The 27,273-nt window shown below is 41.4% G+C and overlaps 1 protein-coding gene and 1 long non-coding RNA gene across 32 annotated transcripts in view; one reads left to right on the forward strand and one right to left on the reverse strand.

Moving 5' to 3' along the window:
* The window catches only part of LOC139771988 (uncharacterized), a 151,527-nt gene that overhangs the window by 57,209 nt on the left and 67,045 nt on the right, over window positions 1-27,273 (reverse strand). For 7 of the 31 annotated variants that reach the window (XM_071705629.1, XM_071705573.1, XM_071705534.1 and 4 more), the window contains exon 2: window positions 197-247. The exons of 17 other annotated variants lie outside the window; for them this stretch is intronic. Coding sequence is in view for 11 of the 14 variants with exons in the window: in XM_071705573.1 (XP_071561674.1) it covers window positions 197-247 (51 nt within the window). In the remaining 3 variants the exon portion in view is untranslated. 7 more of the 31 variants (XM_071705486.1, XM_071705399.1, XM_071705357.1 and 4 more) reach the window with 5 other exon arrangements.
* On the forward strand, window positions 5,563-7,254 carry LOC139772202 (uncharacterized). The gene is made up of 3 exons (XR_011718077.1): window positions 5,563-6,011; window positions 6,095-6,177; window positions 6,304-7,254. It is a non-coding gene; the product is annotated as an uncharacterized lncRNA (long non-coding RNA).

Genomic DNA, 27,273 nt, shown 5'->3' on the forward strand with positions numbered 1-27,273 from the left:
GAATCTTATATCGCGGTGAGTTATTGAACTCGAAATTCTATACTGATGTCGATCTCTGCTTGAGAACACATCGGTTCACGTTTGTATCAGGCTGCTGTTCGGTCGGAAGCGGTTGGATAAAATGAAACGTCGGGCTCGAGAGAATGACCGAACACGGCGTGTCCTGTAATTGCATTCGCACGACAAGTCTACATACCGCGATTATCTGGATGACCTGTATAGCGGCTTTCTATGGCGGGGTACTCACCTGAAACAGAAGAAGAGAAAACATAAGGCCTATTGCAATTACTGAACGACGAGGCATTATATAATGTCGGATAGTAGTAAGCGTTCTATGTTTTGGCGCAATGCGGATAAAGATATTCTTGAACGACTGTAGTAGTATCGAATGTAAGATATTATATTTCTTTATAAAAGTGTCTTTCGTAAAAAAAAGCACAAAAAAGATAAGTCTACTACAAAAGAGGCGTTCTTCCCAAAGATATATTGCCGCCGGTGAATAATATATAATATCAGTTTTCCGAGATATTATACCAATATTTTCTTAACAGAAATGATGAAATATTAAAATATTAGAATCTGAACGACCCGTTTTTAGCTTGAAAGTAAAATAATAAACTTTTTATAATATATATAATAAATATGCCATAAGTATCTATTATATTTCTGCCTCCAGGAGACGGGATGATATTGGCTGTTCTAGTTTCAAGGTATTAATATAGTGATATATAATCTATAGGTGTTGACAATAAATGATCCGTGATGGAAACTATTGATCCCCAACCGGTGCAAACTGATGCTGCAAGCACACAACACGCCGTCGTGTATAATCTCCTACCAAATTTCGTTACCATCAAATATTGATTCGAGTGACATGTCACGCGTCAATATTTTCTGATCCTTATTCCTCTACTAGCCAGCCGTTCAATATTATCAAACAACATTTGTAATCAGTGCGGTAAAGCCGTTATACATCAAAAAGAAATTTACCTCGCAATTTTCGTGTTTCATGTAACGATAAATTTTACTAAAGATATTTACTAAAGAATTATTATCACGTTGCCATCCACGTGGCAACGTTAATGATAAGATAAGCCCCAGTCTTTTGGGAACGTGGAAGTCGGAAGTTTCCACCGTCCAGTTAGAGAGTTGGGATTGCCATTGAAAGGGGATTTTCGCTGTGTCTATATCGCGTGCAAATTAACGAAAATAGCTCACGGACGGAAGACAGACCTGCGTAAACGCGAATGACGAGTCAATTAATTGGGACGTGAATTGATTTATCTTGTAATTAACAGTCCCGCCTATGCCGTTTCCCGCCCTCGCGGCGCTTCCTGCTCATACAGACTGGTTTTAATGGATAATGGATGGAGTGATGATGCGTACTTTTCGAGAGAATCGCAATTTCGTTCCTTTCGTCGAATCGATGATGGAATCCTAAAGAAGTCGCCTCCTTATCTCCGGGTTATCAATCAACTATCTTATCAACGCGTGCCGTCACGCGTCTCCGTAGAAGCGTCACGTTTCCTCGTCGAACGCGTTTTACGTGCAAGTTCTAAGCGCGTGACGACACTCCAATTGCGTCGCGTCTCGGGTTGCCGATCAGACAACAATCGGCATTGGCACCCAAGCCGGAACCTCGTCGCACGTTTTATACGACGTCCGCCCCTTTGGAGAATGCGGCGTACTTTTCAGCGCGTGATATCAACGGATTCTATTAGTCACGGAGCAGGGCGTGCGCGGTAATTGTCTGGGAGATCCGCCGTCGAGGAAACGATCGTTCCCAGAAGGAACGGCTATGAAGTGGCGGTGCAGCCGGTCGGTGCAACCGGTGCCTGACGTCGCTTCCTAAGCAGCGCCGGCATTTAATGCGCTTAACGAGAAACGCGTCGCGAGATTCTTATCGTCGCCGTCTGTACGCCGTAAACCGCGAGTTTCTCCTCACTCATCGTAAGGAAGTAGCGTTATTTTATGCATCCCCGTCGGGTGTTTATGCATTTCCGTCGACGAGAGAATTCGCTCGCGTATGCACGATGTACCCTGCGATGTGCTGACCGTATGACCTTTTTCCGCGATTTTCAGAATTTTCAACAAAGGTCAAGAAATTTCGGACGGTTATTCACGTTAGAATAATGTAAATATGATATGTAGAATACATCTTCGTGTTGAAATAATTTTAAATTAATATTCACATTTCAGTACTAAAAATCCAATGCATATCGTCGTTTAAATTACACGGTAAATATTAAAAAATTCTCGTTAACGCAAATTCGGCTGGTTCAGCATAATAAAGTCTAGCACCATCCTCTCACTCGTGTATCAAACGAAGTTCCGAAACCGCGAAATGCTCTCATTATGATCGTTTATTAGGGCCGGGCGGATCAATTGTGTCCAAGAAAATCATCGTATCGTCGTTTTGTCGACTGCGCGCTGGTTAAGTAAGTTACGCGCGCAATGTCACTCGTAAGTGAAACGTGTGCAAATCGGAGGATATCCTTGAAGCGCACGTCGAAGGCGAGCCACCATTTAACGCTCGATGCATAGTCAATTCCAAGTTTTTAACATTAATTTGAATCTCGCTGTATGTGAACGAGGAGGGAAATTAGTTTTCGATTCTCAAGAAGCTCTCCGATAATTATAATTTTATATTCTTTTTAAATCGAGTCGCTTGATAAAAATTCAAGAGTCTCTTCGTTTCAAACAAAATATAATTGTTTATTAACGGAATAAATCAGTACTTTTCGTCGATTGCGCGAATCGAGTTTGTCCGCGCCGCAATTATTTTAATTTTATATGAAGCGATACCGTGAGAGACTGGGAATCTGCTCGTTATATCCGTTATATCTCATAAACGATTATGGTGTATATAAATCGCATGGGAAACGACATAATCGATCAACAATGTCATCGATGGGCGTGCCCCGCTTCCTCCATTTATATTTAAATTAACGCACGATCATTGGGGGAAACGCACAACCTGAGGATGCATTCAATGTTGGGAACTTGATGCGCTCCAGTGCAATCAAGTCCTACCTTCGCAACTTCGAATCGCCTCGTATGTAAATTGGACTCGGTTGCTGCTTCAATCTCTTACTTAACTTAATCAAAATTTTTACGCCCGTGCAGTTTCGGGAAAATATCATTTTCATTAAATATCCGTGCTTCTTCGCTACAATCTGTAGATTAAAAATCCTCTTTACCAGAAAAAAGATAGTGCACGTTTCATTCGCGGAAATATATTCGCCCCTTATCTCGAAATGGTTTCTACTTCCAGTTTACCTTCGTGAAAGTGCACTTTTCTGGGCGGTCGATGCCTCGTGTGCTCGTGAACGGGGAGGTCGTGCGGGCCGAGGTTCTCCCTCGACAACGAGCTCACCAGGATTCCCCTCAAGGTCGCGAGGGTGCTGCTGGGAATCTCTCTATTCATTTTGCCGGCTCCCATATCATCCGAGTCTCCACCATCAGCATCGACACGTGTGTTCGCAGCCGGCGCAATGTCCCAGGTGGAAACGTAAGCAATCCTCGTCCGGCATGGCGGTTTCCGCAACGTTACATCGTAACGATATTATTCGCGTCTCTCGAAACAAATAATAAAACACGACCGTAGACAATCCCCGAAGAGACGCTTCGGCGAGAGACGAAGCGTCCGGGTTTTTCACTCGGCTGCTTACACCGGGCTTATTCCCGATTGCACCAAGTTATACGCCGTTCTCGTTTACGGCCGATAAACGTCCGAGCTAACGAAGTAATCCCCGCGAACGGCTGATTAAACGCTCATGTGTTGCGAACGAGTCGCCGTTGAAAGCGAAAGGTATTCGTCTGAACGAAGCAAGAGGATTCGATCGGTGCTCGCGTAATCGCTTGCTGCTGGCGTTCTTGTGTAATTATTTAATTTATCATCCACTGTAAAATTCCGTCCGTTGCAAATAGAATTTTAATTAGGATCATTAATTTTCAGATCGACAGGTTTTCGTACACTTGTACCAATCGGTTATGGCAACGCGGTGATCGGTGTCACATGCCATTGCCGTGACACGATATTTCAATCGAGCTCAGAAAAAAGAATACACCACGTGACGTTTCAAGTTCGTGACTGCTTTTTTTAAAAGAGACTTGCCTGCGATCGCGCATTACGTCAGCGTGTAAATTTAATATAGCGTTCGACGAAAGATAACTTGCTCTGAAGCTTAAAGTCGGGATTATCGACGAAAGATCATCGATTAACGTTTAACATCGAATTCGGCTTACGCGCCTATCGAAATTGATAAATTCGATGATAAATGTCACAATGACAAATTTATTCGTTGAATTATGCGTAGTTACTAAATGACACATGATATTTATTTAAATAATCGATTAATGGACAGATAGATACGTCCGGCAAGAGTCGCAGCTGAACAGAACCTTAAGTAGTCTCTCGAGGTAAGAATTCAAGAGCGAAGGTAAATATATCTTATTACATCCTAATATGTATTCTGATTTCGAGATACGAAATTCCTGAATACACACTACCGATTCATTAATTCATTAATTCATCTCATTGATATTTGAATCCAAAATGTTGGGAAGCAAAACAAAACTTAGCATATTGCATATACTATGATTTCTACTCCATTTTAAAACATGCAGAAGTTTTAAAAGTACATTGTCGATCAGGATCTCTTTTTCGATTTACACACAGATTAAATGTCACCGCGCCAAGATAAACTTGTTGGGATATTTTGTCCGTATATCTCCGATCTCTCTGACAATCAGATCTCCATTCGATTTGCATCCAGATTAAAAATTGCGGTGGAAAAGCTAACTTTTTCTTTAAAGGACTTCTCGCGTGCAAGCCGAATCCCGAATCTCCTCGAGTGATATAATTTCTCCGCGTGACATTTTTACGTAATTAATCGGGCCTTCAATCGCGCGTATCGCGAGCGGCAAGATTGCGAGTATTCGATCGATCCGGACTAACCGGTTAGAAAAATTTAATTAGCACCCTTGCACGAGCGTAACATTACCGCGATCGTATATATCGTGAAGCGGCCGATCTTAAAGAGTGGGCACCCGGATTCGTCGGAGCACCCGCTCGCCACGCGGCGCGACCTCGCACATTTAGAAATCCCCGTGCATTACAACTTTTCCTTTTCTGCCGGCAAATCGCGCACTCCGGGACCGCGGCGGCGGTGGCACGCAACGCGCCGTGGCGCGCAGCCCACGTTGCATTCCACACGGTGCGCGCACAATAGTGCACTCGATACAACAAAGCACTCAGCGCGCGCGCGCGCGCACACACACACACACACTCTCACTCCGGCGCTCCCAATTTACCGGCGATTTCACTGAGAGACGCACACGTCACCACGAGCAAGTTCTCGAGGGATCCTAAATTAATCCCTCGCCTCCCATTCTCCCAGGAGCGACTCGTACCTCTCGTTCAAGGACGTATCGCGTCATCCCACGAGTACGTGTGTATCCTGCGGATGTGTCGAGACATGACCGTCGCGACGATATATCGTTTAACAAGCGCAAACGTCCCCGTCGAACATGCCCGAGTGTGACTGACTCGCTGGAAGAGATACAGGTCCCTCCTTAGCGCGAGTGCCTCTTGCTCTCTCGCTCTCTCTCTCTTTCTCTCTCCGCGCTCTCGCACTCCTCTCCCACTCGCGGCACGTCCCGCTCCGCAGGTACCACGCGGATAGGTGTATTACCTTCGGTAAGGTGCCTCGCATTGCCGTTTGTCGCCGGGCAGAGTGGGGACGGAGAACACCTGTATATTATACCTGCCGATGCACGTCTTGCAAAACGAGTGGCCGTGCAACGTGAGACAGTCGCGAAACGGATCGCGTAACAACAACCGAGACAAAATATGGGGTGGCGTCTCGAATTCAAGTATTATCCAGATTATCTCAGAGTGACTCTGAGTAATAAGGCATAGTCGAGGCTATTCGCGACTCCGGGGTTTCCTGATTTCCGAAAGTATACTTCTAGCATCCGGATGTATTCGCGTAGCATTAGAATAACGAGTACGTATAAGCATAGAAATTCTGGCGTGTACGCTAAACGAAATGGTACGTTATTAACTACTTTTTGTCAATGATAATAATAGAACCGAATGCTGGTAAGATACGATAGTGCGAAGACTTTCACGCCTAATTTGGAACCGCCGCCGAAGAGTGTAACGTTTAGAATGCAAGTATAAGTACCCTTCTCCACTTTCACCGCGTTCTATTAAGAAGACTATAAAAGCAAGAGTCCCGAAGGCATCCGCAAACGTTTTATTATTATTGAATTTAAATAAAAAATTTCGCATTAAAGATCGAGCAACTAAAGACTGATCAAAAGTCAGCTGATGGTTCGTTGACTCTCCACTTATGGTTATGCTGGAGTTTCACTCTGCAAGCACAACGGTGCGTATAAACGGCAATCGGGGAATGACGAAAACGGCCTTAAAAGGCAACGCTAACAGACGTTCTCTCGATTACAAGTATGATAGGAATCTTACCATTTTTGTCCTTTTACTAAAAATTAATCATCTTTCATTATTCGTTTATTTCAAACAATTTGTTCAATTGCTGTATAATTCATTACAATTAAATTCTTGTCCAAGCAAAAACTCGTAAAATTTTTAAATATAAAGAAATCTTAGATGTTTCTAAGAATGTACCAGACACTTTTTTACAAAAAATTTAATCAAGAATAAATTTCTTTATTAGAAAGTTTAGTTACTGTTTAAGTACTGATTTCTAAATGGGATCGTTCTCTTCAAATCTTCCTCGTAAAATATCGATAGCATAATCCGCTCACACTTCGATGATACTCATTTTAGCGTCACGTCGGTATATTGTCGATATCTTTGTAATCGTGAACGAAGGGTTGGTCGTCCGTAAACTCTGTAAATCATCCTTAAAGTAATAATCGTTCAAGGACCCATCTAACGAAGATCTATACTGACCCTATAAATAAATCATGACAGATCTTTCGTTGTCGAGCTCCATTCTTGGGGCAAAAGAGCAAATATTATATTTTCATTTGATGAAACATTTGATTAAATTTATTATTTTACAGAACTTCTATTATTTCAAAAAATAATAATAACTTTCAATGTTCCATTTTTATTCCTCTGCATTTGTTTTTACGTATCACAATGTGGATATAACGCACACACTATCTGCGAAATTGATCAGAGAGAAAATAAACGTTGTTACATTTTCGACATGAGCCGGAAAAGGATCGAATTCGGTCGCTGTAACGAGATACGCTGTAACGTGTGTACATTATTTGTTTGAATGTTTCGACATCGATTTTGTAAATCAACACGTACGCTAGGTACGTGCGGAGTACGCCCAGCAATTTGTGTGCAATAACATTGTCAGCGGGTAAGAAGGGACATTTTTATCGGATCAACTGTATGTTTTACGGCGCGGGAAGGTAGCAACAATATTTCTTTTTTCGCCGTGGCCCTTCTCGGGAGGAGGCGTTAGAGCGTGGCAGTCGTAAATCACCCGTAAAGTCGAATCGACCGTAAGTAACGACCCTGATCGCGGACTCCAGCTTCTCGTCCTGCTCGCAAAATACGTGGAGAACCCCACCTTCGCTGGGGCTTCTCTTGAATCCCGTGTCGCTAGCAGATACGGAGAATAATGCACTCTTCTCTCCACAAATTGTTTTTTAACGTTAAAAGATTTAATTCATTAAAAAATAGAAAGGCAAGTTTTCATATCTTATCTATGATAAAGATAATTTTGAGATTACATCGGAAAGAAAAACGCATTTTTCGAATTCTGATTGGGTTTCAAAGGAACGTACGACGAGCATTAACATGCTTACATTAGTCGCGACGCGTGCATCCGATAATACACTTGGCGAGCGAATCTGCATCGATAATGCAACGCTTGCATGCTGCGACGGTAATGACCGTGAACGGAGAAAGCGAGGAAGTGCCCGTATTCTCCGGATTTTAGAAAAGCTCGGAAAAAACGAGCCGCCTAAAATAGCACGCGATTTCTTCTTCGGCCGATCTCGGCGGGGAACGACTTCCGCGAACACCTAATTTTCTGACGATTCTGTAACGAATTATAGAGCGCTGCGGGCGCGCTCCATGAGTTAATTAATTAATTTCAACGCTATGCAGCTAGCAGTGGCTAGCACTAAATTCGAATAGTGATATTTTTTTGAAGTACAATGTCTGAGAATTATTTTAATACTATAATCATGCGAGCAATTCGTAGACGATCAGGTGACGGAACTTAGTGCTCAGCGCCAACGGCTGGTCTAAGTTAATTATCGTAATTGTTTTACTGTTAGCAATAAACTCAGATTTGGGAATATTTTGATAATATATGTTTTCGATCATTTTAGTAACAAATATATTCATGCAGCAAATTTTTTAAGTGTTTGTGTCGACCGCGACGGTACTGTGTTGCCATTAAGCTGGACCCCCCATTTTTTACGCGATTTCCTGCTAAACGGTTCGAGCACCAAAATTCGGACTAGGGCACTTAATTAGCACCTAAATAGCACTAAATTTTTGACCTAGTGCGAACTTGCGCTGGTGGGGGGGGGGGGGGTTCAGCTTAATAGAGATTTCCAGGCCACGTGGTTGTTGGGGATCGATTGGGACGAGCCACTCCCTGAAAAAGACGTCCGAAACTTCTTAAATGTTTTCGTAACGTTTCGTAAACGTACAATATTTGTTAAGAAAGACATTGTTTTACCGCAATCATTACATTTTGCCTTATATCCCGGTAACTCCGAGTAATATTTCCTCAAGTCGTCAGGTAGTGTGAAAGTGTCATTATTCAGAAACATTCCAATTTAAATAGACATGGAATATTTCTCAATAATGACACTTTCACACTACTTACCGTTATTGCTGTGCTGTTTGATGTTTGATATTGCTGTGCTCGTCTCGATCTTGGAGCGCGCAAACAATCGCGCGCGCATCGCGATCGGACGCTTCGTATGTTAAAGAATCTCGACGGGATGCAAACTCGCCTCCCGAACCGGGGAAAGGTGTTTAACATACGAAGCACCGGCGGGAAAATCTCTTCTCCGCTTTCCCCCGCGAGCGTTTCCCGCGGATGTTCGGCTAATGGACCGCGCGCGCGCGCGCGCTATACGTGGTCCACGGATCGAATTCTCATCTTCGAATCTTCGAATTCTTCTCCGCGAACCTTCCGCGTTCGCCCGATCGTAAGCCGTCTTTCAACTTTTTCGCAACGAACATGTACGCGATCGCGACGGCCGCGTCGAGACGTCTCGACCACGGCGATAAATCCGAACGACGAAGTACGCAAACTGATTTTCTCGGTTACAACACCCCCGGTTTCTTTCTCTTCTTTCTTTCTTTTTTTTTAACCGCGTGTGAAGTTTAGCTGCTGGATTCGCTCATGATTCGGTTTCTTTCGGTTTTGCCCTCACGGCTTTGGTTTTTCGTTTTAACTCTGATATTCACTGTTAACACATGCATTGTTCTTTTTTTTGCAGTTACAATCGCACCCCCGGTTCGGCGTGCCGCTTGAAAATTTTTGCTTGTTCCGCGCCTCTCGCTCTTCCGCTGTCTCGAGAGGACGTCTCTGCTTGGATTTCTTTTTTTCTTTTGTTCCTCCAAGGGATTCGATGTCCAGCTCTTTCGCGACGGCGGAAACCCGGTTTGTAAACCAAATCCGGCACGCCGTTCTAAATTCGACGGTAACGCACGTGGCGCGTGTGTAGGTGCCGAAGACGAGAAACGTGCGAGGAAGCCGAATCGAGCGAATGTTTCGTTAAGATTCTAAACACGTTGAGTGAAACAGGAAAAATAAGAGACACGCTAGATGGACGGGCAATTCCTATTTCCCCTTCTGTGTTTCCCCGCGTTCGAATAATAGCATTTTTAAGATGCAGGTTTCTCGCGAGACAGTCAGTATCGAGTCAATGATAAGCAGAATTTTACGCGTTGCGGTCGCGTTGCAACGCGAGCCATTAAGGTGTTGGCTACTGATTTACATCGCGGATTGCGCGCCAACGATAGCGCCCAGGCGCTTACGCAAGAGATTTGTCTCGGCTCGACACCATCTTGCGCAGCGGCATGGCACACCGTTGCGTTGCGTCGCGCCTTCGCCGTGCGATTTATGCGTCATGCAACGCTGGTATTCTCGTCGCGGCGGTCTTTCGCGGCCGGGCGACCTTGCAATGCCGTGGCGCGATGTAACTGACGCGCATAGCGTTGTCGGCATTAGCATCGGTCCTGTTCGTCGCCGCTGGGAGAAGATACTTCGGAGTAACCTGCAGATCTTTGCCGATATCTGTTAATAATGTAAAAATGTAAACTGATGTAAAAATGCCGATGTAAAAATGTAAACTGTATATTTCTGAGCGCGCTGTAAGATACGTACGATTTATAAAGTTATTAATCTCAGATCCCGAAATCGTTTCAATCGTGAGATATCACGCGCCAAAAGACTCTCGACTCGATAACAGATTTCGCGGAGGTCGCGAACGGAATTTAAATCAGGAGTCCTACATAAAATGTAAATCGAGCTCGTGCTTGAATCCATTTCGCGATACGCGCCGATTTCCGAGGTAGATGCGCATCTCGTTTAATAATGGATTGGCATCAAAGGACGGCGGGCGGCGATAAAGGCAACCGAGTAATTAGCGTCGTCGCGGAAAATAACGGCCGCGCGCGGGTAATAAACTTCACGAAATCTATCGGCGCTTACCCAAGTCCGTAAAAGAGCCGTTAGGAAGTTTTCCTGTCACGATGCGAAACTTCAAATCGTTAATCCTCGTTCTCGCGAATCGTCGACGGGATTATGCATTTAAAATTCTAATAAAATTCCGGGGCTATTTTTATCTCGCGAGCCGAAGGACCGGTCGCTCTAAAACGCGAAAAAGGAACGAGATTGTCCCTTTGTGGTTGGGGCAAAATTACAATGCAAGCAGTCTTTCGTCGTTATTAACTTTTAAGCGAGCCCTCTTTAGAAAATATGTGCATTCTCTTGAGTTAGAATTTTTGTGAATGTCACTAAACTATCAAAAATATTAATTAAGATAGTCATAACATTTCCATCTCAGCAGTAAGAGAAAGTCATTTATATATCATCATTTTAATTTAAGTACCAAAATTTATTTTAAGCTCAAAGAATCCAATTATCCAATATTGAGATATTGACCTATTTAAGAATAGAGAGAATGCTTGTCGCGCGCGATATTATACCTTTCAATTTAGCTCGAAGCTTTTCTCCATTATATGAGAGCATACAATCTTTAAACTTTTTTAATGATTATTGAAAAAAGAGACGAAGTAAGGCGGATAGTATTAGTAGTAAAATATGTAAAAAAAAAAGGTACTTTGAAGAAACGGAAAATACATAAGAGAGTCAGTGACACGTACTGAAAAATAAATTACACGTAGCGCATGTTAAGACGTTAAGACTTAATTATCGAATGAGTTCGTTTTAAACGGAAAGGTGAATATAATGTCGTAATTAAAAGGTGGCGTTACAGACAGGGAGTTATGAAACTGCGTAAACTCTCCCAGGGACAACTGATCCACACAGACATTTGGGCCGAGCTCAATACACTGTGAACATTCGCACACATTTGCACATCATATGCACATCACACATACACGTTTTCATAAGTGATAGTGCAATAAATATTTGAGTGAATACTTGAGTGAAAAGTGAAAGTGAGATGCAACTTAATTTAAAAATAGCAAAAAGAATAAGAAATAGACTTGTATACGTGTTTGATATATGTAGAGTAGGTCAGCGAAAGCTAAAGCTTATTTTTTATTTATTTCCCTCAATTTAAAAAATGCGCTACTAGTCAGGATCGTTAAGTAATTACGAAGTTTTTGCACGCTAGGAGTTCGTGTACTGCCGCAAGTCACGAGGCGCGTTTCTAAGGTGTTATTTCGTACATTTTAATAAATCGCTTGTGCAATCGTCGAGTGCGAAATGGAACTAGGAATCGAGCGATGCTTTTCAATTTAGACACGCACCGCGGATTACGTGACGATACTCGTGAAATCGTTGCTTCTTATCGATTGCCTTATGTCGCAATCTCTTTCAAGATATAAGCCAATTGCGAATTGTACGATTTAAAGATTGAAAAATTGCGTCAGAAGAATTACGAAAGCTTTGAGATCAAAGCGAATATTTATTAGCGACTGTATCTGTGAAGACTATCTCCTGAAATGTGAAGATAAAGAAAAATGCAACAGGAAACGCGAGATGCGTGCAAAGGAAACGGGAGGCGTAGGTGGAAACGCAATAATCGAGATCGTCACCGGTGCGCAAGCATTCAATTTAACAGAGCTCGGCGACATGGCTACCAAGTTGCGCGCGTCATGCATCGAGGATGCAACGGCACATGTGAAATTGCATCTCTCGGAGCAGCAGCGTGCCGGACGTTACGGTCCTCAGACAACAAAACGGTAAAACGTTTTACACGACTGAGAACCGAGGTGCCTTTTCCCGTTTCTCTTATTGGCCACCAACGCGCGCCGTTTCAAGTGCTGTGAAAATATCCGCGATAAAAGCGTCCTCACTTTCACGCGGAGGAGCAAGACGCTATGAATAATTTATGAATAGATAATTGATATAAGAAAGTGTTGAACAACTATAAAAGAAAAATACGGATCTCGGGAGAGTTGCCGCGCATCTCTAAATAATATTATATAAACCTTTTGGAGATCTGACAGGATTAATTCCCCCTAATGTCAAGCCTTCAAGCTTGAGTTGACCGCTCGATCCCTTTTACGTCATCCACGTCGTCCTTTTCTTTTCCGAAACCCCGGCGTTTTCCCGATTATTACAGTCGACGCGACGGCTTCATTCGTGTTATAACGTACGTTATAACACAGATACCTGTGTTATGCGCAGGTATCTGAATACACTTTCTACATGGCAGAGCGCGATTTTACGCGAATGCAAACTCGTTCCGTTCGATTCCTCCGTGCCTTTTGCCGTGCCGCCGTTGACCGTAAAAGTCGAACGACCAGTTCTTAAATCGTCGGGAAATGTATTCCGCGGAATGCGTTATGCCAAATAAAGGCCGATACATAGCCGGTTGATACTGCAATGTGGTGGAAAAAGTGACCCGCATCGGCCGCCGCATGTCGTAAGCACGCCGACATTTATTGGGAACCAATAACCACGCCACGGTTACGGTATATTGCCATCGTGAAATAGAACTTTTCTGAAAATAAACATAAATCTACATTCCACTCGCGGTATGACGGATAAAATAGGTTGATTGCAATGGCGCACAATTGAACTCATTTCGTCAACTTTCTCAATAATTGTCCGGAAACGAAGATCATTCCGGTATAAGTAAAAAGTTCGAAATTCTCTCTTTTACGTTTTATGCATCCTATTCATAAATGCAACATTGTTAAATGAGAAACTTCAAAGTTTTTCAATCCCATCAGAATTATAATTTACCTACTTTCAATATTCGTCGTAAATATTGTAAAATAAAAAGTATAAACTAAATCTCCATTTACATATCGAAACAATTATTTTTATCGATACCGCAATGTTTGAAAGATTAATATAAATTTCACCTTTAAAAATTAATTTTTTTCATATCAAATCACGTAAGAAGCATTAAATTATCATCGTTCGTACAAGACCAATTCGCGGGAAATCCACACGATCGGATTCAATCTATTCGCTCACTTTTACGCTATATTCGCATATCCATGCGAGATGGGATAGCAGCGATTGCGAATTCGAAGGATATCGGATTAGCGGAGCTGAAAAGTAAGAGGCATCGCGCCAGTTCTCGTATTCTCGCGATTATACGGTAGCTCGACACCGAAACCGAAGCTCTACGAGGATTAGTTTTTCATTTACAAGGGCTGCACGCCACCCGCCTGTTGACTCCATTGCACTATAGTATCGTTTTGACATTAGAGACTATGCACCGATGGATCATTCGTTACAAACCGAATAGTTCAGTGGCCCTATTCTGTAACTCTTAACGATAATTTCGTTATCGTTATATTGTTGTTGCACAGCTTTTTTACCATATATAATATCTGCGCAACGCAAATATAACGATAACGAAACTGTCGTTAAGTTACGGAGAGAATCAGCCCTCAAGTCTATATAGATACTATTATTATTCGCGGACTTCATTCTGAAAGGAAATTGTATCCATAATTCGTTCGGAGTACAAAACGAAAACGAATTTCACATAATATAACTCATTAGTTTAAACACTAATGAGGAGCTAATTAATTTTCGTTACATCCACGACCGAACGAATTTTATTAAGTTCACTTATGTTAATACCAACGCGAAACCATTATGAATGAAAATACATTATGAATCATTGTATTATTTCGGAACATTACGAAATGAAGAGATAGAGACGGATAAACGCGACGATAATGAGCGAATGACTCGTGCGCGGGCTGGGTGTATGTGAAAATGTGGGTTGTGAAGGAGCGGAGGGACGTGACCGGCGTGTGTATCTCCGGGCAAGGCCGTCTACACGGTTTGCACGAAACGGTGCACCGAGCAGCGCGCGACCACTGCGGGGAAATAAGTACGGAGCGTGCGAGCGAAGCGGTGACTGGAAACGCTCGAGATACCGTGGGTGAGAAACATAGAACTTTGCCGCCCACTCGGCGAAGACTATCCGGGACAATAAAGGAGATGCCAGGAAGCTAATTCCCAACTCCGAATCAGTCGACGCGACGTAACAAAGCGCGGATGGACGAGCTGCCGAAGCTCGTCCTGTCGCAGAATCGCAGATTTCAATAGAGACCTACGTAACTCGAGACCGCGGGATGATTAATGAGGACCGAATAGATTGAGTCCTAATAATTTACTAGATCGATGAGACCTATCTCCAAGCTCCACTCCAGACGGTTTGTGATTTGTGTCGGAATTCAGGATGAAATTTTGCTAACAATTTTATATACCGCGTAATATGAAAAACATTTAAAGAATTAAAATACGACATTTATATAAAATATGTATTAAAATAAAATTATAGGTATAGAATTCTGCCCTGAAATCTGACGCAAATTATAAATTATCCGAAGTGGGTTACTGCTTTATCGTTTTATTTGTTATTAAAATTTTTTTTTCTTTTAAAATATTTATTTCTTACAATCGTATGAGTAAAGTACTTATTTTTCGTACCGGTTACATATCGTAACTTTCTCTGTAACCTGCCTCGTTTTTGGAAACTGATAATTCCACCTTCGAGTTGATTGATGACGAAATACTCGTCTGCATGCGATAAAATAAGACGTGTAAGATCGGCTTGATCAACGTGCGATGTAAATATCGCGTAAAGGGGTCAGGTTCTCTTTGACGTAGTCTGTGCGTTCGACATCTGATTCACGGCGATTATTATCCACATTCCTGGCCTAGGTCTCTTTTTCTTTCTAAGGCGTTCTTACGAGACTCTAGGCTTAATATCGCGATTGTAAATTAGATTTCCAATATCCAAAAGCGAGCGATTACGAAATTTTTCACGAATTCGGTGTCTTAAGAATGCGCGTATCGTATTAACGCTACTTTCGATGTGTGAATGACGCAATTAAAAGAATTGCAATTTTTATCATTTAACTAGTACCACATCCAAAAGAAAGTGTAGTCTTACAAAAACTTTAAATATTTCGTGTATGATTTATTATATCGTTTTCTCCCATCAGAACTTGATTTTTCATGAACGTTTTACTTGCGCAAAATTATAAATTTACAATTCACATATTATACCAGTAATAATATTGAATGAGCAGAAAATATTTCAAAAGCTGAAAAAGTAAATGGATGAAAATAATATGTTACGTTTTTGGAGAAGTTAAATTTTATTTTTGTTTCATTTTGCTGATAAATGTTTATTAAAATTACAACGAATGTCAAAGAGTGCAATGGTATAAATTGAAATTAAAAAGTATTTATGTCAGATGACAAAAGTACGTAAATATTTTTGTGGAAATTAATCGTCGCGTAGCTGGTGAAGAAATGAATTATTCCCTCGTGAAGTGAAGCGCGTTCTCTCTCTCTCTCTCTCTCTCTCTCTCTCTCTCTCTCTCTCTCTCTCTCTCTCTCTCTCTCTCTCTCTCTCGCTCTCTCGCTGTATAAATTTTAGCAATTAAAAGCACGATTATGCGACCGCATCGCGGAATATAAAGACCTTTATTAAGGTGAGACACTTTATGCTACCTGATTCATAAGTACGATCGGTGGGCTTGGCTCGTAATAAGGATTGCCTAAGAATAAGTGACGCAGCTGCACGGAAAATGCACTTGGCCCGAACAAAGAACATTTGTCCTGCAATTTATCGTATTGTTCGAGCAAAAAACTGCACGGATTTCCTAACAATAATTTTTTTTATAAAGTTATGATTATCAGACTTTTTTCCACAACGTGGAAAAAAATAGCATAAAATGAAGATGACAGTAAATCGATGCTGAAATTTCATATTTAAAATTGCTAATCGCTACGCGGACGCTTAACCGACACGCAAGGAAATCTTTATAATTTCAATTTTGGATTCTTGCCACGTAAAAACGGCACGACTCCTGATATACTTCGAGGAAGATCCTATTGGTCTCATAAATTCAACTCTCGAGTTTACGTGACCGCGTGCAGCACGATTTTTTTCCAGTAACACGAATTCGATAGCAATATACTTAATGCTTTACTTTAATTTTAGATTGCTTTTTTTTGCGTTGTTTCTCATCTTGCGATCTATTATCTTAATTTGAAATATTGTGCTGGTAATGTTACGTAGCGATAGGCACACACGGTTGCGTTACATTTCCGTTAAATTTGTGCCGTCTCGTTAGAAGTCGCTCGTGCTCGTGTGAGATTTAAAGTCAATTTTACCGAGTTAGAACCGTGGAAATTACTGTGGAAGTTATGTGGAGACACTGTCACGAGGTGTTGCACACGTACATTTGTGCCGCAAGAAAAAGCCTCGTTAACGGCCGTTACGCGTCCCTTTTTCACAGCGCTCGCCAAAGGCGCCGGCTAACCAGTAGATGGACGAAAAGCGCAGTTAAACCGCTTCCAGCATTCTGTGCTGTCGTCACGAATCTCGTGGCGTTTTGAAAAACAAAAGGCAATTGTATTTTACAGACCTTGGTAAAATCGTGAAGAATCAATAGAGGAAATAAAAACCATGATAAACTGTGTCGAGTAAGTCGAGTTCTGTTTAACTCCAAACGCGGAAGAATGAAATCGCTTCAACCGATCACGATCCCTCTCTGTTGCGATATCGTAATCGCGCCTTTAATTAGCACGAAAAACAATCGGTAAGGTATAGCGCGCAAAATGCGCCCGCTCGTTCTCACAGCATTTAGGACACAATGTAACGTTTTTCTGATTTTTCTGATACTTTCTTTAGGATTCGCGAGCAAAAATTATCGCGTGAGAAATCCCGCGGTTGCGTCGCGCAGTTGAGCGATCTGTAGCGATTGTGTCACAATCGTGTGCGTGTCGTACAACGCGGATATGTATGTACTAGTACACGGTTATCTCAATACGTCAGACTGAGATCATTCGACGCACCTGCAAAGAAATCGAGCTCGCCAGTTCTTGGAAGTGAATTCCTTTGCCTGCGCCTCATACTTTTATGCCTTTCGCATTCTTCTTCAAATTACGAGTAATTGTCTCAATGTTCTTTAATGTATTTAATGTGTTTAATGTATTTAGTGTATTTAATGTATTTAATTTGAATAACTAAGAAAAATCCTTGGTTCCAAATTTGAGAATACGCATATTGGCGAACTGTTTTCGAGTATGACTATATAGAACACCTAGGAAGGATAATGTTTTACGAATCGCCGTTCGTTGATAACAATGTCATGTGAAATAATCACTTCAAACCACCAGGTATAATATATGCGAGGAGGGGTGAAAAGGTCTCGAAGGCATCCCGCAATATCTTCTTTCGTGCTCGTATGCATAATCGATCGATATTTCTTTGCATTCCACCGACCGGAATAACGACCGGAATGGAGAAAAAGCGGACGCAGGCAAGACCGGGAAATCAAAATGGAATTTATATTTTCCAGAAAAATTCATCTGGCGCGCGAGCGGCGAGTCACAGCGTTGCCCTTTTCTCGACGGCAACGTAGAGACGAAATAAATCTCGCGGTGTATCGACGATAACGATGATAAAAAAGAATGATTCGGAGCAAATGGATTATTTACTATATTTAGTGCGGTTTCGTCGCGCAGGTAATATGCATAAATACATTAACATCGCGAATGAGGTCGCAGCAGGAATTATCGGCGCTTGATGAATCTTGCGAGAAATTTCTCCGCCGAGTTACAGATTAATACGGGGATAGGAAATGATAGCTTGACGCAAGTTAGTCGATTGACTGCGGAACTAGGCCAGGTTTAGACGGACAGCCCTGCAGGCATTCCGCGCGCCGCGCGCGCGATAACAGCTGAGCGCTAGCCGTCCGCGACAACGCGTGATTAGTTCTCTCCTTTTCATTCTTCCTGCTCCCGTTCGCCGATCGTAACACGTCATAATATTCTCTATAGCTTTCTGCTCTTTCTCGCAAAGGAAACAAATCCCCTTGCAACCGAGCGCGATGGAGATGCTGGTACAAGAAGTGGATGCGGGAGCCTGATGATGGAGCTCGAGCAATACCTCTGTTTGAAATGTGGGTTAGAGGCTTCTACGGCTCTCGTTCGTGCGTGCGGCTCGAATCGGAAAAATCTCGGTCGCAAACGCGCGGCAACCTTTTGTTTCATCTCGTTCCGCCGCCGCCGACTCTCCTCGCTGGCTTTTTAAAAAACGAACAGCAGCGTCACTAACGTCGCGTGCGTTGCAGAACGACGGTTATTTTTATTTCATTGCCGACCGCCAATGTTTTTCCGCGTCGTTGTTCATTTATGTAACAACGCGAACTTGTATAACAACGCGTGTTATACAATGCGTGACCGTTATTTTGCCGTTATTAATCGTCAGAATCGATTTGACCAGATTTTTTAATAAGGAAAGAGAATAATTCGTATGTGTACCTCAATTTTGTGCAGACTAAATGGTTAACGATTACAGGGAAATTGGTCCGCTTTAATTAAAGAGCGAAATAATTAAAAAGCATCTCATTAAGAGAACGCCTACTTTTTTCTCTATGTCAGAGAAAATTTCTGTGTGGGAAGTACATTCTGGTATATAATTTTAATATCATCGAGGTTCACGTAACACTTAAGCGACTCGTTAACGAGAACAGGTTGGGTTCAAAAAACGGTCGGGGGATTAATTTTCTTAAAACAGACGGCGGAAACCGCATTGAGAGCGATATTAAAATGAGTGAAAAAGCTAAGGTTGAACGCAGACTTTCATCGTGACTGCTCAATTCGCTAAAGAGACGCGAGATTTTCCACCGAGTGCACGATATGCTCGCGTCAGACGGCCGTAAATTGCAGTTAATTAGCTCGATGCTGCAGATTATGCACAATTAAGAGCGGGGCTGGAGCAGAGAGAAAGAGAGAGAGGCATTACACAACACTGAGCGAAAGCGATGTCTGTGATATTCTCCCGCGTATAATTATTCTCTTTTTTTTTTAACATCATTAACGCTACAGTGTCATTCCCGCATAATATTATTAATTAATTACGGTGATGTAGATGTAAAATGGAATGACGAATCATGATGTATGATAGAGCTTCGCGAATATGCTTCACGAAATGAAACTGATGAACGTATGTTGTTATCAATGTAATTAAGATGGATGGTGTAGGTAATATTGTTTAGATACGGCTTCCCTCGAAATAATAAAAATGCTCTTATTATTTCATCAATAATTAACTTTGATATTAAATTGTTGATTAACGTTGATTAAATTGTGCTGTAATCACGCGAATATCGCGTATGCATATATCCGTAGATAGTAAAGCAAGCCGACAGCTTGGGTTACCAACTACTGTTGGGTTAGCATCGATCGGATGACTATCATTCGCTGGTGCAGCTCTAGAATTTCTGCTGTACCATCTGCATTGCAGGAACCTGTATATTGCAACTGCAGCAGGAACCTGTATTGCAATTACCGACGATAATAAGTTTTATATATACAGATATATTTGCTATATATTTATCAGGTTATATATAAGTATATATAGTCTGAAATATGTATCGACAAATGTGTGTAATGTCCTCAAAGAAAGAACAAACAATCAACGTGATGAACCAAATATTTTAATCAGGCTATATATTTTTTAAATATTTTATCGTATAGTCTGAAATATATATTAACAAATATAATATTAACAAATATGTAATGTCCTCAAAGAGAGCACAAACAATCAACGTGATATATATTTTAATTTCACAAATATCTTTTCGTGTCAAAAAAATTTCAAGAGCATTGTAGCGTTCCTTACAATTAATTAATCTTCCAATTTTCCAAGAAAGATTGGTGAGAGATGAAAATTGATTATTCTCTTCAGTTATTTACAAAGCAACTAGTTGAGTAAGTTATAACGAAAGTCACGGTTACGCGACCTAGACTTTGTCAGTGAAATTGCTATTCACGAACGTTCGACGAGACACTCCGTATAATTCTATCTTGTATCGAGGACAAGCATGGCTACATCATGCTTATTGATTTCTTTAAATATAATCGGTACAAATGGTACTGGCAACGGCCGTTGAATCACGGGCATTGATGTTTCGCGAGGCTCTTGTTGATCACGAAGGGTAGGAAGAAAATGCAAATGCTGGGCGAGGCGGCGACGCGACTCGTTCGATGCAACGATGTGGGCGGATTGTCTCGCCCCCGCAGCTCAAACAACACGCCTGAAAGACGAGGCAACCGACCGACCGCTGTACTCCTTAACTGCACCCTTCGTGATCATTTTCATGTCCCGCCCTGTTCCCTACACTCCGCAGCAATTCGCCTCGTATCGAACCTACGGTCGCTGTGATCAAGCATCCAACGTAGCTTTAAACATTCAAAATTATGCATATTTCGATGCGAAATTAACTCTTTACGTAAAAAAATAATTTTTTCAAACGTGATCGAATAAATTGTATAACATAATAAAAATTCCCGATGATAAGATTAGTAGTTACTATAAAATTGTTCATCTCGGGTGTTTGTCATGCGAGATACAATCATGCGAGAGAAATGGCTTTATTTCTGCGAAAAGTACGTTCGTGAAGCTGTTACGTTGCCGAGACACCGGGTGTCGTAAACGGAACAGTTCGCCGTCAGTGGTCTGACAAACGCAGCGTTTGTTCCGAATAAAAATGTGACGCCGTGGGCGTGAAGGGATCAGCGAGAGACAGAGAAAGTAAGAAATAAATTGGGGAGAGACGTCTCGCTTCCTCGTGACGATGGTGCCTCATCATCGGGCACGTGCTAGACCGCCAAGAGAAACCGGTTCTCTTCCGATCGCCGACCGAGGGAGTTCTTTTACCGGTCCACGGTGACCTTAACGATCGATTTCGGTGCATTATCGTGTCGAAGGGAACGTTTTCTTCCTAAAGTAACAGGATTTCGAGAAATCCCCAAAAATTCTCACAATTCGGGTATCGTAAAAAAAATTATGTCAATTCTGTAATATTCAACACGCGTTGTGCTAAAAAAATTACACAAAGAAAGATACTTTAATATTCCAATAAATAAAATAATACATGATAATAAATTAGTGTAAGAGAAATAATGGTAAAAATTAATATCACTTTTTTTTCTTTAAATTCTCTAGAAGGAAAGAAACTCTCTTTTGATATATTTATATTAAATCTTTCATAATTAAAACGCTGCTGCATTAAGCACGATCTGTACAGTTTCGGAGTTGTTGAAGATTTAATTAGCACCAGCAATGAGGAGACGTGCGAGAGAAATTTCACAACAGTATTATAGTTCTCGAACTTTTCGACCAATAACAGAACTCGGAAACTGATTTCCTATCGCTGACGTTTGCCTACTTTCGCGGAGGCTCAAAATGAATCCTTTCAGAGGTAGAAAATAGAACCATCTCAAAGGAGTTCGTTGTTGCGGACCAATTAACGGTTGACGGAAAACCTCTCGGCAAGCTGCGAGATTGAAGCTCGTAAGCTATACGAAAGTAGAGACTCGGTCCCATTGTAAATTATATCGTACGCGACGCACTATCGTACGCTATTCATAAATCATCGCGCCGTAATAAGTCGCGGCATCGAGATGAAAGTTTTACCATTCACGATGGTCCCAGGCAGGATCTAATTACAACTTAAAAGAATTCCCAACAATACCGCGCGCATCCCTCATATGCAGCATGCTCGTTTCCACTCGTCGTGCAACTCTCAAATTACACATTTACAAATCATGCATACGATCGTAACGCGCATCGCAATTTTGTACAACATTTAATTAAACGTTGAAAGCGAAGAAGTGAAAGGACGACGATGAATATGAATACTACAACGTACTTCGTTTAAAATAAAATTTTCCTCTTCCTTTCTAATCTCACATCGTGTCTATTAATATAAAAATAATAGTCTTTAGGAGATAAAAGCTAAAATTACGAGAAGTTCGCTCTCTACGGAGTGTCCCAGAATTCTCGGTCATGATTCTGATTCTGTGACAGAGTCAAAGCCGCTCTTTTTTAGCAGTAGCAATTTGAATGGAGAAGCAGCGGAGAGGTCAAAGAATTCCGATGCAACGAGTCATTCTCAAATTGTTTATCTCGAGGACGTTGTCTCTCGGCTCCCTGTGGCGGAAGGACACCGACGAACATCGTACCATTTCCGGTCGTCGAACGACAAAGGGAACACCAGGAAATTGAATTCCGCTAGAAAATACCACCGCCGAGCGTCGTCGGACGGATTTAAGTACAACACTGATTCTACGTTAGCAGCATACGGGACAGGGGGGTGGGATTCTCGTTCTCTATATTCGTGTAAGAAGATGAAGAGAACTCGTTTTGTTCAGCTTAAGTCTTGAGGGATCGAACATCGAGAATAAAGGCATATCTACAATCCCAATCTCGTTTGGGATTGCCTTTTTCTAAATCGATTTTAATCTTTTATTCCATTTTGACTCAACGTGTGTGCAAATTTGCCAATCAGAACGCAGTGACTTTGACGAAGAAATCATACAGCATCAATACATGTGTAAGTTCGATATTTGCGCGCGGAGATAATAAATTCGCGCGAAGGCGCGCCGAGTGGAACAATGAAGGAAACATAAATCGCGGAGTAATCGGATCTGACTGAAAAAAAGTGCGTCGGCCAATCGCTTCTGTGCGATCGATCGAACTTCACGCAATCCACGGGGCGATGTTAGTCACGCATCGGGGAGCTTTGAGCTTAGCGTACTTTCTCTTGGAAGAGCGACATAAGGAAGACGAGGAGGCTGCGTGGCGGGGCGCCCGCCTGAAGTAGGTTTTCCTAATAGAAGGCACTTACCGCGTGCTTTTTCAACCTCTTTGCGGACAAAGATTCCTTGCCGCATCAAGTCAAGACAACGTCGAGGATTCTTAAACTATTTGCTCTCGACTAACTTGGAGTTTTCACGAGATCGTAAAATGTTAACTTTTAATATCTTAATAATTTAATTAATAGTCAACACATCTTACAATCCGACATATAAAATTTTATATAAGTTTATCATAAACGGTTTGTGAAAAATCAATTTATTAATAGAGAATTTTGCTTTAAATCTGCTTCAAAGATTCACAACTGAAATAAATATCTTTTATTTGTTTAGTGATAACGATAACTGAAGCTCCATCGCTAATTGGAGAGCTCTTAACGAGGTGACCCGCGAACTTCGCGACGAAATTCTTGGCTAATTGGACCGAAACTTGTCCAGTTTCTTCAAGCGCCCTTTAGCTTAATGCAAGTTAAATATAGCCATCCATTTCTGAATTGTGTCTAGAAATTGCTAAGAATGCTTGGGAAGGCATTGGCCTTTTATGTAATTCATTAAGCGATTCACTCAAGTCAAGTACTTGCGCGATACAACAAATCGCGGTGATATTAAACGAAAGGAAATGAACGCAAGCGAAGTTCCGGTCTTGTAGCACGACTCTTCGTTGTTCAACACGTACTCTGAACGAAGAACAATAGGAATTCTTGGATCTGTGTTTACAATCGTTATTTGAATAGTCAGTACTTTCGTTCTAAAAGAAAGAAGAAAAGAAGAAAATTTTAATTATAAATCTTTATGTGATTGGCACACGTTTTTAAATAAATATATTTTAATAATCACAACTATAATATTTTTAACAGAAAGTATATGTATTTGTTTCGCCAATAATTAATAAACGAGAAAGACTCTATTTTTACATTCGACAACGTTTGGCTAATGTCGTGACATTCGTGAATATTCGACCATGGGTTTTGGTTAAATTTAGAAACGACCAAAACCCATGGTCGAAAAAGTCTTGACGATTAATCTGACCAAAACCAATGGTCGAATTGTCACATTAGCCAAACGTTGTCGAATATAAAAATAGAGTCTTTCTCGTATAATATTTTTCTTGAAAAATCATAATAAAAATATTTTTTCTATTAAATTTACACTTCAGAAAGCTGTTCTGATAAACTCGTACGGTCTATTTATTCTTGTTATTCTAGATTTTAATAAAAATTCAAATAGCAATCCCTTCTCGAGGGTGCAAAAACGTTATTTCCAGGAATTAAAATGTGATAGCAAAGTTTCTCTCTATCGCGAATGAGACGGCATGACGCGGCAGGTTTGGCAAACAGGCGCTCCCGGATTTTCTTTTCGTTCGTGGTGTAATAGTCGATTACACGGTAGCCGATATAACGGGCGGAGTCGAGATAATCTCCTTGATAAACCGTCACTCGTGACCCGTCTTTGCCCTGAGACAATGAATCGCGATAAGGATCGATCCTCTGACCGCGAGCACACGAGCGACGAATTTCCGGATACGCCCTTCGCCCGCCAAAATTCGCCCGAAGAACCTGCGAATTCACGAAAAACAGGTTCGTGAACTTGATCTCACGTTGCTCGAGTCATCCCATCGAAAAAACCGCGCGAAGAAATTCTCAAGTTTTTCACGAAGTTTGCCATCTACGGGGTTCAAAATACTTTGATAGCGCCTTTCAATTAAAGATTTATAAAAAAAAACCTGTGGACCTGATGTATGCATGTGTCAACTTTCCAGAAAAAATAATTTCCTTAAGGAAGTTTTACAGTTTTATATGCTAGAGATAGTAGCGTCGTAAAATGCTGTAGCTGGCTACTTTATAGCTCTATAGGTCTCAAATTCGATGGAAAGAATATTTCTCCTACGATTTATCACATAAAATTATTATAATTACGATAGGACAAGATAAATGGAACATGAACATGCCGCGAAAATGCTATAAAATTAATGCGTACATGAAAAACAGTAGTTACATATACTTTTTACATTTTGCACGCGATACTGTCGATCGCTTTTTAGCCGACCGATGGCGATTACGGACCGGTGCACACGCTGAAATTTCTGTCGAGCGATCGTAAAGTTGCGTAAACGTTCGTATGCCTGACTTCGAAATGGAACGCGTCTGGCGGATTTAATTAAACTCGAACCTGCGGTAGTACGGAGTTGGGCAGAAATCGGCGTAACGTGCTAACGACGGTGTGCGCAAATGTTATTTTGCATCCACTTTTGTTACGTGTCCCCTAGTAATAATCGAATGGGATCGGCATCGCGCATTCTTCGCTTGATCGCGCGATCGATACCTATATCTACAGGCTATCGAGCAGGATAGCGTGAAATTACCGCCGACTTTGCTCTGTGATTTCTTTCGTACTTCCCTCCACATATGCTCGCTACGTATCATTTTATCTGTCTGATTCTATGACGTAACTACGTATTTACTTATCTCATTCTGTGTAAATTTTATAGTGTTCGTAATCGCTTAGGTAATTTTGTTACGCCTAATTATGTTGTGTACAATTATGTAGTATTAGCAATATTATATTATGCGTGAATGTTACATACTTTATTTCAAATGTTTCTAAAATATTATGCGCATTTCAAGAATCTTTTGAAATATCAGGAATCGAGAGTTCGAGATAAATCAGTGTTCTTACGATCCTCTGAATGAGGGTAAGATGAATTATAATCCCTCATTCAGAGGATCGTAAGAACACTGATTTATTTTATAGACTCCCTGTGCGCAAACGACGTTAATAATTCAGAAAAACGCGAAAGCCGTATTATGGAAAATAATAGCAGAGTCAAGTGATCGAGATAAAATGGACGGTCGTCAAGCCGGTTGGACACACGTGACGCGTTTAACCAGACCATCGAGTTCCCGTTCAGGAACTAGTCGTTGAATGAACAATACCATCTTCCCGGTAATGGAATTTTACGGTCGAAGAGCGAGACCCGGACTTACTAGAGCCATCTTACACCACAGCTGTCACATAAAAGTGTGCCGTTTGCTTGGCAAACAGCTGCGAATTTCAAAAGTCTCACAAACTGGACGCGCCCTCGCGTGCAAACACTGCAAGCCGTCGATTTTAAAGTATAAAAATGATTAAGAAAAATTGCTGAGATTGTGTTTACGTGTAAAAATTTGCCATTATCACATTTATAAAGATAATTAAAACAAGATTAAAAACATGAATAATTTACAAACTAACAAGCTTTAAAGAAGAGTTAACGCAGTTAACGACAGAAGACAACGATGTTGCCAGCTTCGTTTAAAAGTTTAACGAAACGAGGACAGAGTCTATAGTATTGATCGTGGGACTCCCTCGGCCAATGGTCGGCCTTGCCAGTCGTACGCATTTGCGTAAATTCCGCGAGTTTGCGCTGGCGTGTTTACCGGCAATTTCGAGATTACGCGACGCCGAAAGAAAGACGACTGACACGAGGAAGCGAAGTGCGCTTTTGCAAATCATGCGAGAACCGCCGGAAACTTGAAAGCGAAAAGACAAAGTTCTTACGAAACAACTCTCCTGAGATATGAACATTCCTCGTTCTCCATGCTCTTGTCCGTGTTACTGAACGATAAATCGCCGTGTGAAAGGTATTTTAATGGCGTTATGCTTCCTCGGCTTCTCCCACGAAATTCTATGATAAAAATATTACCATGTTTTTCTGTCAGCGGAAAACTTCACTTTCACCGAGAGATCGTAAACATGATCGATTAAGCCAAACGCCATATTTCTTCTTCAGAAAACAAGTAATCATATAATTATATGCTATCTTGTGATAAAAAGATAGGCATAAATATAAACGTCGATAACAAATCATGTTTGTTCCGAACAATACGTGAAGGGGTTTAAGATGATATATAGAGACTCGCAGGAATTTAATTCTGCTTGTCGATAGCGATTAAACCTGACAATCCGC

The sequence above is a fragment of the Temnothorax nylanderi genome, unplaced genomic scaffold, assembly GCF_030848795.1.
Source record: "Temnothorax nylanderi isolate EJ_2023f unplaced genomic scaffold, tnyl_v1.0 TNYL_tig0003_pilon, whole genome shotgun sequence".
Lineage (NCBI taxonomy): Eukaryota > Metazoa > Arthropoda > Insecta > Hymenoptera > Formicidae > Temnothorax > Temnothorax nylanderi.